General features: G+C 44.7%; 1 protein-coding gene across 2 annotated transcripts in view; it reads left to right on the top strand.

The window, feature by feature from the left end:
• LOC112262962 (protein turtle homolog A-like) overlaps window positions 1-14,171 on the top strand; it is a 41,554-nt gene extending 27,383 nt beyond the window's left edge. Inside the window, exons 6-22 of one of the 2 annotated variants that reach the window (XM_024438864.1) lie at window positions 41-158; window positions 2,284-2,425; window positions 2,958-3,103; window positions 3,215-3,357; window positions 3,461-3,601; window positions 5,006-5,122; window positions 5,227-5,377; window positions 5,492-5,603; window positions 5,705-5,880; window positions 5,992-6,230; window positions 6,405-6,489; window positions 6,749-6,919; window positions 7,638-7,674; window positions 7,943-11,524; window positions 11,681-11,850; window positions 11,985-12,194; window positions 12,469-14,171. In XM_024438864.1, coding sequence (XP_024294632.1) covers window positions 41-158; window positions 2,284-2,425; window positions 2,958-3,103; window positions 3,215-3,357; window positions 3,461-3,601; window positions 5,006-5,122; window positions 5,227-5,377; window positions 5,492-5,603; window positions 5,705-5,880; window positions 5,992-6,230; window positions 6,405-6,489; window positions 6,749-6,919; window positions 7,638-7,674; window positions 7,943-11,524; window positions 11,681-11,850; window positions 11,985-12,178 — 5,724 coding nt within the window. In that variant the 3' untranslated portion in view covers window positions 12,179-12,194; window positions 12,469-14,171. The remainder of the gene's footprint in view (window positions 1-40; window positions 159-2,283; window positions 2,426-2,957; window positions 3,104-3,214; window positions 3,358-3,460; window positions 3,602-5,005; window positions 5,123-5,226; window positions 5,378-5,491; window positions 5,604-5,704; window positions 5,881-5,991; window positions 6,231-6,404; window positions 6,490-6,748; window positions 6,920-7,637; window positions 7,675-7,942; window positions 11,525-11,680; window positions 11,851-11,984; window positions 12,195-12,468) is intronic. The other variant, XM_024438865.1, reaches the window with a different exon arrangement.
• Window positions 14,172-15,830: the final 1,659 nt, after the last annotated feature.

Genomic DNA, 15,830 nt, shown 5'->3' on the forward strand with positions numbered 1-15,830 from the left:
TCTCTCACTCTCTCTCTCGCTCGCTCTCTCTCTCGCTCAGGTGCTCAATGGCACCTTGTCTTTGGTCACCGTCACCAGAGAGACATCAGGAATGTATAAATGTCAGGTGTCCAACTCGGAAGGGAATCTGACCCATACTACCCAGCTGCAGGTCAAAGGTCAGAGTCTGACTATTTTTTAACCATCTGGGAGAGGCAGAAAGGTCTTCCCTCTGCTGACACTTCAGCTCTTTCGGTTACTGACCCAACGCTATTAACCGCTAGGCTATAAAAAGTTATATCAGCATAAACCCAATGTTCTATCTGCAATCCAATAATAAGCCTGAACAAATACAGATGGACCAATCAAAACATACTGTATGTCTTTGCCATCTCACTCTATGTATGGTCTAGGCTAGTCTAACCAGCAATAATGGCACGCAAACAAAAAAAACAACACTGTCAGAAATCTTAAAGTAAATGATGTTGTCACATTGTTGTTCAGTGATGACAGTAGTTGGTCTGATGATCATAATACATTTATTAATGTATTTGATGATGTTTTCTGACTCTATCTTGGTAAAATTGTGTTATTCTATCATTTATGTATGAAAATAACAGTTTTCTTAAAAATGGAACATGTCTAATTCAGAAGTGTTAGATAGAACATGATGGCTAAACCCAGATTGACATTTCAGAGCCATATGGTTTTATCTGCTTTTGCAACCCACTAAAATGTTTCAGGATTTTGATACTCTGCACTCTAGGTACCTTTATGGTGAGGACCTTAATGGGTTATGAAAGAAGCATTCACTACAAAACTGTTCTGAGATCTGGGATGTGAAAACTGGGATGCTCAATATCTCAGAACTATGCTTTGCGTAGATAAAACCTTATAGTCCCAAGGTCACGACCTGTTTTGTAACATGATACGCTATGAAACACTGCCAGACAGATGCACACTCTGGTTAAAGACTAGTTTTTCATGCAAAAATGTTTACTTGAGAAATACTGCACCAAACACCTTAGCTAGATGTAAAATAGACAGATTTCTTGATTAATTTGAGATTAATTCTGACTATTTTGAGGAGGTGGTAGTGGCTGTTTTGTTGTTACCGTGCCTCAAGAGGGAAAAACAACTCTAACTGCCAGGGTATGATAAAGTGAACATAACAGCCACATCGAACCACACCCCCAAGACTCAAATCTTTGTTTTTTCTTAAAGGAAAAATATTCATATTTTTTTCATTAGTCCACTGTTGATATAGTCCCAAAATGTTTAGCATGTCTGCAGTCAAGTTTTCAAGATATGGGATTTTCAAGAAGCTAATGCCGTATTCACGTGCTAGTCAGAACGCCGAAACATTTCCAACTAGCTTTTTGTTCTAGGTAAGTCAGTTAAGAACAAATTCTTATTTACAATGACGGCCTACCCCAGCCAAACCCTAACCCGGACGACTCTGGGCCAATTATGTGCTGTTGTGATACAGCCTGGAAATGAACCAGGCTCTGTAGTGACGCCTCTAGCGCTGAGATGCAATGCCTTAGACCGCTGCGCCACTCGGGTGCCCAAAAGAGAGCTACGTGTAGGCGACTTGTGTATAACTGCAACACAGTTGCAACGTAGCAGTTATAGCGGCAGGTAGCCTGGTGGTTAGAGCGTTGGGCCAGTAACTGAAAGGTTGCTGGTTCGAATCCCTGAGCTGACATGGTAAAAATCATTCTGTCCCTGAACAAGGCAGTTAACTTAAATAAATGTACAATTGATTATTTTAAACCAGTTACCAAGTCAGAAATGTCTGAGTTTCTTAGTTCTGAAGAGCACGTGAAGGCGACAAAAATGTAACTTGCCACATCATCACGATGATGCGTTTTGCATCATATGATGCGTTTTGCATCATATGATGATGTGGCAACTGACACTTTGCTTTTTGAACGTCCAAATTCTTGAAAACTGCTGACATGCAAAACATTTTGGGACTGTATCAACAGTGGACTAATGAAAAAAGACCAGAAGATAGTCTTTGAGTGGATTTGTCCTTTAATGAGCAGCAGAAAAACAAATGCGGGAATCTCTCTTTAAGAATAGGTAATAGAGTGCAGATCAGAGCTACTGTCATACTGCCATCTAGTGGTGTATGGTCTATAAATGCACTGCCCTTGTCACATCAAATCATGATCTGATTGTGAAGCTGTTATTTGGCATGAGAATAACTGTATCATTAAGGTTAATCAGTTGAATCACTTGTTTTACAGCCAGATAATAGCACATGCAGTAACTGAAAACCTCCCAAATTCAAAATAGGTCCTCCACTCATCATTATCGCCCCAGAGGACACCACCCTCAACATATCCCAGGATGCAGTTCTACAGTGCCAAGCTGAGGCCTATCCCTCCAACCTCACCTATGAGTGGTGGAAACAGGGACAGAATGTCTACCATATAGAGTGAGTTGACTACAACACAAACACACACAAATAACACGAACTATAGTAGCTACAGGGATATGTGAGAATCATACTGCACTCTTAGAAAAAAGGTGCTCTCTAGGTTCTTAAAGGGTTCTTTGCCTGTCCCCATAGGAAGACCCTTTGAAGAACACTTTTTGCTTCCAGCTAGAAACCTTTTGGTTCTAGGTAGAACCATTTCAACAGAGGGTTCTACATAGAACCCAAAAGTGTTCTGCCTTAAACCAAAACGGGTTCTACCTGGAAGCAAAAAGGGTTCTCCTTTGGGGACAGCTGAATAACGTTTGGAACCCTTTTTTCTTATGTTGTGCATTTATGTTTTCAAGCATTGATTCGATGTAATCTTACAAAGCCATTGGCACTACAATTCAGGTTAATTGGATTGTTACTAAGTCAGTTAAATACCGGTAGTAGCATTGTCACCACAGGTAATCCCTAGACAGTGGTGCATAATGCAACTAAGAAGATACTAACTCAAGGCCGGGTTGTGATGTGTGTGTTTTGTCCTCAGGTATCTTAAGACACGTGTGAAGATCCTAGTGGACGGCACACTCCTCATCCCTAGTCTTGTCCCAGAGGACACTGGGAATTACACCTGTATACCAACCAACGGGCTGATGACCTCACCCTCTGCCTCAGCACACCTCAAAGTCAAACGTAAAAATTGTGGTTGACTATGGCTATGCATGCCATGACTTCCTGGCTTGTGTGTTTTAGTCCATCTCTGGGAGAGTGACTTACTATATCTACTTCCTCTGTCTCTCTTAGACCCTGCCAGGGTGGGCCGGATGCCCAGGGAGACGTATCTACCTACGGGCATGGGAGGAGTCATCTTCTGCCCAGTCCAGGCTGAGCCCCCCATGATCTTTGTCAACTGGACCAAAGATGGGAACAATTTAAACCTTGACAATGTAGGCAATCAGGGCAACATGAATCCTATCACACAGTATATCCACCATTAATCTCTGTTGTATTTCATATTTGTTTTTTCTCGTTCTGTCTTTGCCTGCTCAGTTCCCTGGCTGGTTGGTGAACGCCGAGGGCTCTGTGTTTATAGCCACAGCTAATGACAATGCAGTGGGTATGTACACCTGTACTGCCTATAACAGCTACGGGACCATGGGACAGTCTGAACCCACTAAGGTTATCCTGCAGGTAAGGCTGTACCCCAGGCCTCTGTTCCCTAGTTATGGATTACAGTGCTACCTGTAAATGTGTACGCAAAAAAAGGTACCGAATTGTACTTAAAGGGTTACAAACGCTTGTCACTGTAGGTACCCTATAAGGTTCCAGTAGTTATAGGTACATAGTTGTATCCTTCCTGTTCGTACTACTAAGCTAACACATGGAATTGTTTTAAGAAGGTCATACCATGGATTATTTAGCCATTTGATTTAGATTTTTAAATATATGTCAAAATGATTTGATACCATTTCGAATGTGGCCTTTACTACTAAGTCATTGAATTGAATAACACATTTAGAAATGGCAAAAAGACAGTAAAACATCTATCATAAGCAGTAAGGGTTTGACATGTCTGTCCTATATCTAGGAGATATAAGAAAGCTCAGGAAATATATATACAGTACCAGTCAAAAGTTTGGACACACCTACTTATTCCAGGGTTTTTCTTTATTTTTACTATTTTCTGCATTGTAGAATAATAGTGAAGACATCAAAACTATGAAATAGCACATATGGAATCTTGTAGTAACCAAAAAAGTTAAACAAATCCAAATATATTTTATATTTCAGATTCTTAAAACCCTTTGCCTTGATGACAGCTTTGCACACTCTTGGCATTCTCTCAACCAGCTTCACCTGGAATGCATTCCCAACACTCTTGAAGGTGTTCCCACATATACTGAGCACTTGTTGGCTGCTTTTCCTTCACTCTGCAGTCCAACTAATCCCAAACCAATTGGGTTGAGGTCGGGTGATTGTGGAGACCGGGTCATCTGATGCAGCACTCCATCACTCACCTTCTTAGTCAAATAGCCCTTACACAGCCTGGAGGTGTGTTGGGTCATTGACCTGTTGAAAAACAAAAACAATTGATAGTCCCACTAAGTGCAAATTAGATGGGATGGCATATCGCTGCAGAATGCTGTGGTAGTTATGCTGGTTAAGTGTGGAGTGCTGCATCAGATGAAGTGACTTTGAACCGGGTATGGTAATAGGTGCCAGACGCATCGGTTTGTGTCAAGAACTGCAGCACTGCTGACTTTTTCACGCTCAACAGTTTCACGTGTTTATTAAGAATGGTCCACCACCAAAAGCACATCCAGCCAACTTGACACAACTGTGGGAAGCATTGGAGTCAACATGGGCCAGCATCCCTGTGGAATGCTTTCGACACCTTGTAGAGTCCATGCCCTGACGAATTGAGGCTGTTCTGAGGGCAAAGGGGGGCGGGGGGGAACTCAATATTAGGAAGGTGTTCCTAATGTTTGGTATACTGCGTATGTACCTCTGAAGGTTATGCGTATTTTGATATTTTTGTACCCCAGGGAATTTTTTTCTGAGAGTATATGGACTTAAAACTCTCTCCCTTTGCAGGACCCACCCTCATTCTCGGTGTCCCCTCGTGCTGAGTACCTGCAGGAGGTGGGCGGGGAGCTGGTCATCCCCTGTGAAGCTGATGGAAACCCCTCTCCCAATATCACCTGGAGCAAGGTGAGGTGTCCCTGATAGACATTGCTGAAGGAACCCCAGACATCATAGCCCTCTCTCTCTCTCTACTTACGCTAATCTCTACATGTTGTCCCTTTCATTTGTAGGTTGGTCCCATTCCTCGCTCCCCGTACACTGTTCTGTCCAATGGCTCCCTCCTCTTGAAGCCTCTCAGCAAAGATCATCAGGGGGGCTGGGAGTGCCTTGCCACCAACCGTGTGGCCACCGTCGGCACTGCCACTGTGGTCTTGGTGCTGGGTGAGTGCCAACTGCATGGAGCAACATGGTACAACATGGTACAAGACATGCTATACTATATTTACGTACAGTTCCGCTGGTCTATTCTCATTGTTCTCCTCATCTTTCTCCCAGGCACCAGCCCTCATGCTGCCTCATCTGTATCAGTCAGTACTGGGATGAACCAGGCCAATGTGTCCTGGGAACCTGGCTTTGATGGAGGATACACCCAGAAGTTTACTGTCTGGTTAGTAACTCATCTCAATGTTTATCCGAATGAGACTCAACTCAACACTGCTCTCTGGAACATGGTGGTTGAATCTCTCTGTTCCTCCCTTTTACCCCCAGGGTCAAGCAGACCTCCAGAGGGAAACATGAGTGGGGATCTATCTCCGTGCCCACTTCCAAGTCTCACTTGTTGGTGACAGGGCTGCTGGCTGGCACCAGCTACCAGTTCAGTGTCCTTTCTCAGAACAAACTGGGCTCTGGACCCTTCAGTGAAATTACCTCTGTCAGGACGCAGGGTCAGTACAAATTTTAACTGACAAAGTACTCTTTAATTTGTCTGTATTGGATATTTATCTACATTTTTACTGTATGTACAAGTCTGATCTTATCTTGTCTCACCTCCACAGCCCTGCCAACATATCCACCGACAGTGGTGACCAGTCTACCAACTCTCAACCCTCCCTTGTTCCTGTCAGCCAATCGGACATTGCTGGGGATTGTCCTGCAGTGGTATCCTCCTGAGTCTCAGGCCACACTACTCACTGGGTATGTCCTCCAGGCTCGGAGGGACAGAGGCCAATGGGTCATTCTCAACAGTGCTGTGAAGACCAACCAGAGTGAACTACTGGTGCAAGGATTACTGAGGGTGAGAGGCGATGATCATTTTGGACCTTGGCAGAATGAATGAAGACACTGATTATTTGATAAATGAGGTGTAATGAACTGTAATCTGAAGGCTATGACCTCCAAGCTCTAATGTGTTTTCAGATACGTTGCCCAGAATTGTGTCTACTGAACACTTGTCCTTCTCCCCTCTCAGGACTGCATTTATGATCTGAGATTGATGTCTCGCAGTAACAAACTACTGAGTGAGCCCAGCGAGTCTGTCAATGTGAACACCACAGGTTAGTATCATCACTGTACAGCCAGCTGTGATCAACTGCATGATAGAAACACTGTTTAGGTTCATAAAGCCTAGACTAAACAGTCCTAAACATTATGTAGCAGGTATATCAATTGTGCTTGATAATAATCAATGGTCATGACACTTGTCGTTATGTTGATAAATGTATTGCGTAGGTATTTCCCATTGTTAGCTAAAAGCATGGCTGTCTACGCTGTTGGTAGTGCATTACTCAGACACTGTGCCTGGTATGCTTGCAGGGATGGAGATGTACCCTGTCCAGCCAGGCTTCTTGGAGTTTGTCCCTGAGCCCCTATTGGCTGGTGTGTTGGGTGGAGTGTGCTTCCTGTTCGTGGCAATCATCCTCTCCTTGGTGACAGCCTGTGTTATGAGTCACAGAAGAGCCCATCGGCGCAGGAAGAGGAGAGATGGTAAAGACTGTTGTATCCTAACATTTTTCTGATACTAAAATAGAGAATTTCAAGCTTTTGTTTTATTAGAGGTTATCTTTAAGAAAGTATTTTCAACGCCTTGGTGACTGGATCAACTCTTTGTAACTGTCAAGTGGTTCCTATGCATGCTAATCTACACTGAGTATACAAATATTAAGGACACCTGCTCTTCCAATGACAGACTGACCAGGTGAATCCAGGTGAAAGCTATGATCCCTTATTGATGTCACTTGTTAAATCCACTTCAATCAGTGTAGAGGAAGGGGAGGAAGAAGAAGGATTTTTAAGCTTGAGACAATTGAGACATGGATTGTGTGTGTGCCATTCAGAGGGTGAATGGGCAAGACAAAAGATTTAAGCACCTTTGAACGGGGTATGGTAGCAGGTGACAGGCACACTGGTTTGTGTCAAGAACTGCAATGCTGCTGGGTTTTATCACACTATACAGTTTCCCGTGTGTATCAAGAATGGTCTGCCGCCCAAAGGACATCCAGCCAACTTGACACAACTGTGGGAAGCATTGAAGTCAACATGGGCCAGCATCCCTGTGGAACGCTTTCAACACCTTGTAGAGTCCATGCCCCGGCGAATTGTATACTCAGTGCATTTCAGTTGACAGCGTTCCTTTTCATCCCATCTATTTGTTCATTTTACATGTGCCATTGTTTGACCTTTTCACCCTTCCCCGCCTTTTCAGATCAACCCTCTGCCTTCCAGAAGACTCTTTCTCCAGAGTAAGTTCCCATCCTTACCAGCATGTTTTCCTCATTGCATTGCCTGTCTTCTCACCAACCCATGTTTCATTCTTGTGCATCTTTTGGAGAATCATTGCAAATTAATGTGTATTTATTTGATCTGCTACTAATAACAAACATAACTATTTGTATCCACTGAATGCATCCTTACATATGGTTCTTCTAAGCTTGAGACAATAATGTAATAATGCATTAACCTGTACTGTTTAACTCATCTCTCCTCCTTTATGACTCTTCTCTTCCTCAGAGCTCGCTCGCCTTCTGACAGCCCCGACAGCATCCTGAAGATCAAGTTTTGTCCTCCCCTGTCTTTCTTCCCCAACTCCTCGTCTTCCCAGGCTGATCGTTCCTCCTTCAATAAAGGCAGCCGTGGAGAGTACCAGGACCAGCGCAGGCAGCTCCTGTCCAGCTCTACTCCCCCACCACATTACACCCTCTTTGAGAGCCACCTGGGAGGTAAGGCCCCCTCGCCCTCTGCTCTGGAGTCCATCTTAAGAGGCCCAGATGGACGTTTTATTGTCCAACCCCTGCCAGAGGCGCCTACTTTTTCTAACATGAAGACAGTCTTCCTACAAACCCAAACCAATAGGGGAGGCAGCGGCACAGGGAGCAACCGGACATCTTTCAGAGACTCTCCGAAGTCCAGCAGTCTGAGCTCTGAGAGGGGAGAGGGAAAGGACTCCCCCCTGACAGTGGAGGTTACAGAACTCAGCAAGCCCCCTGCCTCCCCAGGCAGAGTGAGGGCAATGGCCAGGAACTTCTCCCGTCACGGCTGCTTTTACTCTGATGACGAGCAGGGCTTCTCAGAGGCTCTGCTGGAGAGAGCCAGTTTCCACTCCGATAGGAGTGAGAAGAGAGTCTGTGACTCCCTGAAAAGATACCGATCTGGGCACCCAGAGGACATCTTCCCCAGCCTGGGCAGGACAGCCAGACTGCTGGAGATGGACAGGCATCACCTAGCAGATTACCAACCCATGGAGAGAGAGAGCCAGCTGACTAACGCCAGCATACTGGTCTCACAGATTGACACAAGTGAACAAAAGCAGGATAACCTCAGAAAGTGTCGGCAGCTGGCCAAAGAGAGGGAGATGATGGAAAGGGAGCTGGATAACTATACTGCCAGCCAGAGGGAAAGGGAGTGGGAGAAAGAGGAGAACCAGCTTGAAAAGGCAACAAGCCCTAACAGAGAACTGGGCAGTTCAGGGGCTGAGGATCCTATATGGAAGCCACAGGACATTACCTTACGTCCCAAAGCCCACCGGGCGTCCGGGCAGACCCATCAGCTGTCGGACTATAGGAGGGCCTGCTACTTTGGGAACACCAGCAGCCCAATGGACCGGCTCCCTTCCTCCTACATCCAATGGGACATCAGCCCAGTCACCTCCATCAGCAGCCTTGTTCCAGTGCAGAGCCCCTTAGAGAGCACCACGCCAAGATCCCAACATCCTCACCAACATCATGCTGGGCTGTCCATGGAGGACTCACTACATGTGGACTGCTCACGCTGCCCAGTCACTCAATGCACCTCTCCATCTCAGCTCTCCCCTACCTCAGAAATACCACCTATCAGTCAAGGAACAGACAGAAACGTAGGCAGAGCCAGGTCAAGGAGTCCTGACAGAACTGTAGAAAGAGAGCAGGACATGTATCGTAGAAGGTCTATGGTTGAGGGGGGCTGGAGGGAGACAAAACAGCCAGGGGGAGGTGACTTAAAACCAAGATCGTCCTTTGCTTATGGTACACAGCATCTGGAGCCAACAGCTGAAAGATCTGTTTCAGCAGAGCGAGTGAGGGCCACAGGTTCTGGCCAGCCATACCCAGGCACTGCACCATATAGTCTGTCTGAGAGAACAGAGACAATGGATGATAGGGAGAGATTAAATCAAATTCCCTCTGGTTGCTCTACCTTGCCATATGGTTACTCTACCTTGCTCCACAAAGCAGGGGCCAAAGGGAAAGTGAGAGGTGATCAAATTAGGGATGACCCTCAGAGTTCACTGTCAAACCCTGAGCAGGAGAGAGAGGGTGTCAGGGCACGCTCCAGAAGGAGTGATAGGGCTCTTTTTAGTGACAGCCCCAGTCAAATTTCCCCCTTAACTCTTCTGGAAGCGTGTGAGAGCGATCAGTCCCAGTTCTCTGCTGCTAGAATAACAGAGTCTTTCAAGAATAAGCCGGCAACCCAGGCACCCAAAATGTCCCCACTGCAAACAAGTGCAATTCTGGAGTATTTGAGCCTCCCGGGTTTCATTGAGATGAGTGTGGACAACCCTGGGGATGAATCTGAACTCACAGACACTGCTTGCAAAAGCGTAGAGCCACAGACAGACACTTCTCTGGAAGGTAAGCCAGACGTGGTTCCAAAAAACTGGGATGTTCATGTGCAGGAGAAGCTAGAGAAAAGTTCAAGCCAAAACACGGTTTCTTTTTTAGAAAACAGACACTTTGTTGGTCCAGCAGGAACTTCAAAGGCAACTGAGAAGCCAGACTATAGATACTCTCTGCAAGTGCAAGCAAGAGATTCAAGCCACAGCGCTGCGATTCCAGACAGGTCCAAAAAACTAGCACCTGGGTCAGAATACATGGGGAATTATCGTTATTATGAGCAGTCACAACCACTTATTAGTCAAAAGACAACAGGCTCAGAGAGACCACCAACGAGAATTGGTTTAAGTCCAGCCCAGACATTGGCTAGTGCAGCTAAAAGCATGGCAGAAGTTGTGTTTAAACACACTAATACTTTTGCAGGGAAACCAGAGTCAGCTTCAGAACAATTCCAAAGACTTCATTCTCAGGGCAACAGGACTAATAAAATAGCCTCTAGGATCTATCAACACCCTGCACCGTTCATCAAGAAATCTCTGAGCATTGGGCCCTGCAGAACTCTTTCAGGCATGGGACAGCCTCGTCCATTCATAAAAAAGTCCATCAGCTTAGGGTCACAGAAATTGGAGCATTTTGAAAGACCAAGGACTTATGTCTCAGAGAAATGTTACTGGGATGAGTTCCCAAACCCAGACGTCCGGGTCAAATCGTATAGTTTAGGACGCACCCCTGCATCCTCCTTTTCCAGACCAGACCCCTCGTGGCGGGAAGGGGTCCAGTTTAGACAGCCGAGTGTAGGAAGCTTGGAGAAGCCTCTGAATGCTGACAGATCCTTGGAGAGGCTTCAGTATGACAGATCCCTAGCCAGCTCTTCCTATACCTACCTCAGCCCCTCCATGTACCCACCAAGACAACCCCCAGTCTCTGTTAGACTAGACTTATCAGATCCGTGTAGACAGGCCAGTGCTTATCCTGATGCCGCCACGTCGCCTATCACATATCAGGATGCTCTGAGGTCTGTAGAGCAAAGATATGTCTCTATGAACTCCTCAATACCCCAGTACCTAACTAGACCAGACCAGTACCTACCCAGACTAGACCAGTACCCACCCAGACCAGACCAGTACACACCCAGACCAGGCATGAGGGGAGACTACCCCAGACCGATGGAGTCCAAGAGGGGCCAACCGAGGCCCAACCTGCCCCGGATGTATAGCTGGCCTTCACCCTACCATGGTGGCCCTTTCCCAGCCAGGGATGTAGACAGTCATAGAGAGGCAGAGAGAGGGACAGGGAAGGGGGCAGGAGCTGAGGCAGAGATGAGCGACAACAGGGAAGGATGGAGGGCCAGTTATGCCAGTCAGAGCAGTGGGAGAGGTAGCGTTGGCCTCCTCCGTCAGTCCCTCTCTATCACTCCCATCCTTCTCAGCTCCCCGGAGACAACAGAGGAAAGTGAGACACAGAGACACAGAGCTGAGATGGATCTACGTGAGTGGAGAAAAAAAAGGTGAAACTACCGCACTAGTCCAACATCACACACAGGTGTCTTCACAGCTGACGAAATTGAGGATATTGCCAAAATGTCATTGATTTACTGTTAAATTATTGATATTGTCCCTTGTATGTCTGACTCTGACTACTTGTTTTGTGTGTCTGTCATTAGAAGGAACACATCAGTAGATGAGAGTTATGAGTGGGATTCTGCTGATGTCTGTGTGGATTTGGAAGTCCTGGAGGCCATGAAGCCACAGGCGGGGGTAGGAAAGGGCAGGGGGCAGGGCAGGCATGATCGAGTCCTTTCTGTGGCTGGCCTTCAGGACCTCTACAGGAAAGGTAAGACAATTGTATTTTATTATTCACCACACTGAATGTATCATATCATGTGCCTTTTGTTGTGGTTGTGGTGATGTGAGTTGTACCCATGATTCTTCCCATTCCATGCTGTTCCTCTCGATCCTGCCCCTCAGGCCCTCCTCCCTCAGTCAGTCCACCAGTTTCCAACCTACCTCACTGCCAATACACCCGCTCCCTAAGTGAGGCGCGCTTCAATGCACTCCGCCTGGAGTACCAGGAGTACAGGCGCTCTCAGGGATCCTCCTGCACCTGTGATCCCTGCCTCCCTCCCGACACAGACTCTGACTCCAACTCAGCACTGCTCTAACTGCCTGCCCACCCTGGTCCGTTCCTCTCTGCCTGCTACTGTTACCCCCTCACCTTCTCTTTGACCTCTCACTGCCTGCCTCTATCCCTGCTAGTTTTTCATCCATCTGTTGTGAAATTGTGCGTTCACTTTTTCTGTTTATTTTAGAACACTGTATTTTTTAAGCAAAGCACCAATTTATACTAGCTAATGGAATCCTAATCTCACAGTATTTTGATGTTTGTCTTTCTGAATCTTTTATTGTTTGTCCTGGGAATGTGTTTAACAGTGTTTAACATTTTGTATTTCAGATATGTCAAAGAAAGGAACCAAATAGTTTCTCAGATGCAGAGAACTGACAGTACTGTGGTCCTGGATGTATGCTTGATATCTTTTTTTAAGTTTCATGCAACACCTCAAAATCCAAATCCTCCACAATCCAACTGGATCCTCTGTGGACGGAACACTGTCAAAAGTGTAACCAACTGAAAGAGAAAGGATATGCTTGATCATATGGCGCACGTCGAACACACCAATTGCCACAGATATTGATACCTGTGTTGTGCCATCATTATTGACACAGAATAATACTTGGCCCTGATTGGAGCCTGTTATGAGATGCTGGATATTTATATTTCTTGTGTTTTGATGAAACTGACCAGGAACCTTGCAAAGAGGCAAGTACAAATGTAAAACCAAAACAACAAGTGTTTTATTGGCTTTTGGTAAGCTTGGACAATCAAACACAGTTGTCCCTCTTAAAAAAAGATCTTGCAAAAGTCCCTGGATTCATGCTTGTACATAACCACTTGGCCAGCTAATGGTGGCAAGCTATAACTTGTGCCTGAGATCTGTATTTCAAGTCCAAAGAGTATTTCACATCAAGGACAGTCTTTTTGCTTCCACCACCATTTTATGAAAATTGGTGAAAACATCAGTCAGTTTATGACAATGTATGGATCTGTATGTGAAAACACTGAATATGAAGATTTAGTACCGTACTCAACACAAACAGTATTTTGACATTAGCCACCTAAATGGCATGTGCTTTGAGTGAGCGAGCCTTCATCTTTGTGTTGCATTGTTACAGTGAGTGGGTAGCTAGCTCACCATTACCTGAGCAGAAAAACATGTTTATTCATTTCCCAATTAAACAGGTAAATCTCCCTCATTGTTGTGTTTGTAATTATACTCCGTTTTCTCCGCAGAGTATTTCAGACTAACAGGAAAGTGTTGAGTGATTGCTGTACTTTATGTGTCAATGTTTTCATATACTGTAGCCCTAGACAATTACACCTTGTATTTTTGGTACCATAGCAACTCAACATCTTAATCCTTGATCATATGAAAAATATGTTATAAAGTTGTCCATGACAGGGACAGGTTGTGTATCATCTTTGCTTTACCTTTGTCCCCAAAAAATGGTAGTTCACCATTCACAAATATGGTTGAACATTATTCCCAACTAAGCCTATATTAAATTATTGGAATTCAAGAATAACAATAAGGCTTGAGATTAAGTACTGTGTATAATGTATGTCATCACCTTTTGTACTACAAGCATTATTGAACATTATTGTATATTTATTAACATGAGTTTTGATATGCAACAATGTTTACATGCAAGTTCACATTATTGATGTGAAAAGCACACTGTGAATATACTCCATTAAGCTGAATTCTGCTGGAATAAGAAGTCTCCATTTAGTGTTGTACATTTTATATCCAAAATTGTGTCCTGACATTTGTTATTTAATGAAAAACTGTACTTTATAATGGAACTGTTTTCCAGTAACCAAGAGAGATATTTCTTATACAATTTCATAAAAGGAAAGAATTGAAGCATGTATTATACTTAAGGAGCATTTGTACATCTGTACATTTGGAGTACATTGGCATTTTTTAAAATAAGTTTGATGTTTTGTACAAACTGGATGTTTTTTCAATATCTGCTCATTTGGTTGTTGTCATTGTCGTTTTTATTTTTGTATTGAATAAATTGTTTTATTCTGAATGTACCAGAATGTGACATTATGATTTGACATTGAAAAGTCTTGAACAGGGTCCTGAACTATCCAATTTGCACCCATGTTCATTTGATTGGTAACAGTGAGATAAAACTCAAGAGTGAATCATTCACAGACTTTACACCTTTCCTTATTTCAGACTTTACACGAGGTCACCATTCAGTGAACTGGGTTCAAAACTGAGGGAAGCATAATTTGTGATTATTATGTTGTGTCCTACAGCACCACTCTTCTCAGACGTGATTTCAGCACAGTTTGTTCCTCCTCTCTTCTATGTTGGAGTTTAGGCTCTGTTTGATGATACCCAAGATCACTCTTTCTCTCATGCCAATCGGCGCTAGGGTACGAGGCGTAATGCGTGCTATACCTCGAATGTAAAATATAATATTTAACTAACAACTGATAAGGCAATGCCGCAATTGAGTGATTATTGGGAGACTCGAACTGCTGATGCAACGAGAACCGGGAGTGACGACTTCTATAGGGAGGAGTGTACGATTGTAAGTGCAAACTTCACATCACACTTCTTTGGAAGAACGTTGAGGGAGGGAGGGAGGGAGGCAGCAGGGGGCACAGTATGTAGCTACAGCTCAGACTGCTATGGAGTGTTATGTTGAATGACTAGCTAGTAGAGTCCAGGGGACGGATTGGAAGAAATGCGGGTTGATGTGATCACGTGCTGCTACAATTGCCTATTATGTTTTGGTTGTTTGAGCATTTTTGTTTGTTTGTGGTTAATATTGCTAGATAGCTAGCTAACTGTAGCAAGCTAACTATATAATAACAGCAGCTAGTTAAACTAACTAGTTAGCTATATAGATTACATTAAATTAGGCTCTATTGTGGTTACAGGATCTACATAGCTCTCTCACTAACGTTAGCTAGCCAACCAAGCTAAACTCAAGTCTCGTAAATCGTTGAGTTAGAGGACGTGGCTAGCTAACTAGCTGTTTTAGATGCTGACCAGACGGGACACTTAGTTTTAGCTAACCTAGATTGCTAGTTAGCTATATAGCAAACAAAAGGGCTAATGTTACGACACTGAATGATGTTTCCTAAGCTTGTTAGGTTGAAGCCATCTGTGTGTGGTCGTGAGTTTGAGAGGAGTAGCTAGCTAGTATGAGAGGGAGCGAATGAATGCATCTGGGGAAGAATACCTTCGCCTCACATGACATCTGATTATCACAATACTGTAATTTATGCATGGCAACACATGATGTCATGACACATTCTTATGAGGTATAGCTAAGCTACATTATCAGTTGTGTGTCTGTCTCTGAGTTATATCTTTATAGTGGAAGATACCTGAGTTGATTCCCAAGATCACTCTTTCCCTCATGCCAATCGGCGCTAGGGTATAATTCTCTCTTTCTCTCTCGGAGGACCTGAGCCCTAGGACCATGCCCCAGGACTACCTGACATGATGACTCCTTGCTGTCCCCAGTCCACCTGGCCGTGCTGCTGCTCCAGTTTCAACTGACCTGAGCCCTAGGACCATGCCCCAGGACTACCTGACATGGTGACTCGTTGCTGTCCCCAGTCCACCTGACCATGCTGCTGCTTCAGTTTCAACTGACCTGGGCCCTGGGACCATGCCCCGGGACTGCCTGACATGATGACTCCTTGTTGTCCCCAGTCCACCTGAC

This window comes from Oncorhynchus tshawytscha, linkage group LG12 (assembly GCF_018296145.1).
Source record: "Oncorhynchus tshawytscha isolate Ot180627B linkage group LG12, Otsh_v2.0, whole genome shotgun sequence".
In the NCBI taxonomy this organism is placed as follows: domain Eukaryota; kingdom Metazoa; phylum Chordata; class Actinopteri; order Salmoniformes; family Salmonidae; genus Oncorhynchus; species Oncorhynchus tshawytscha.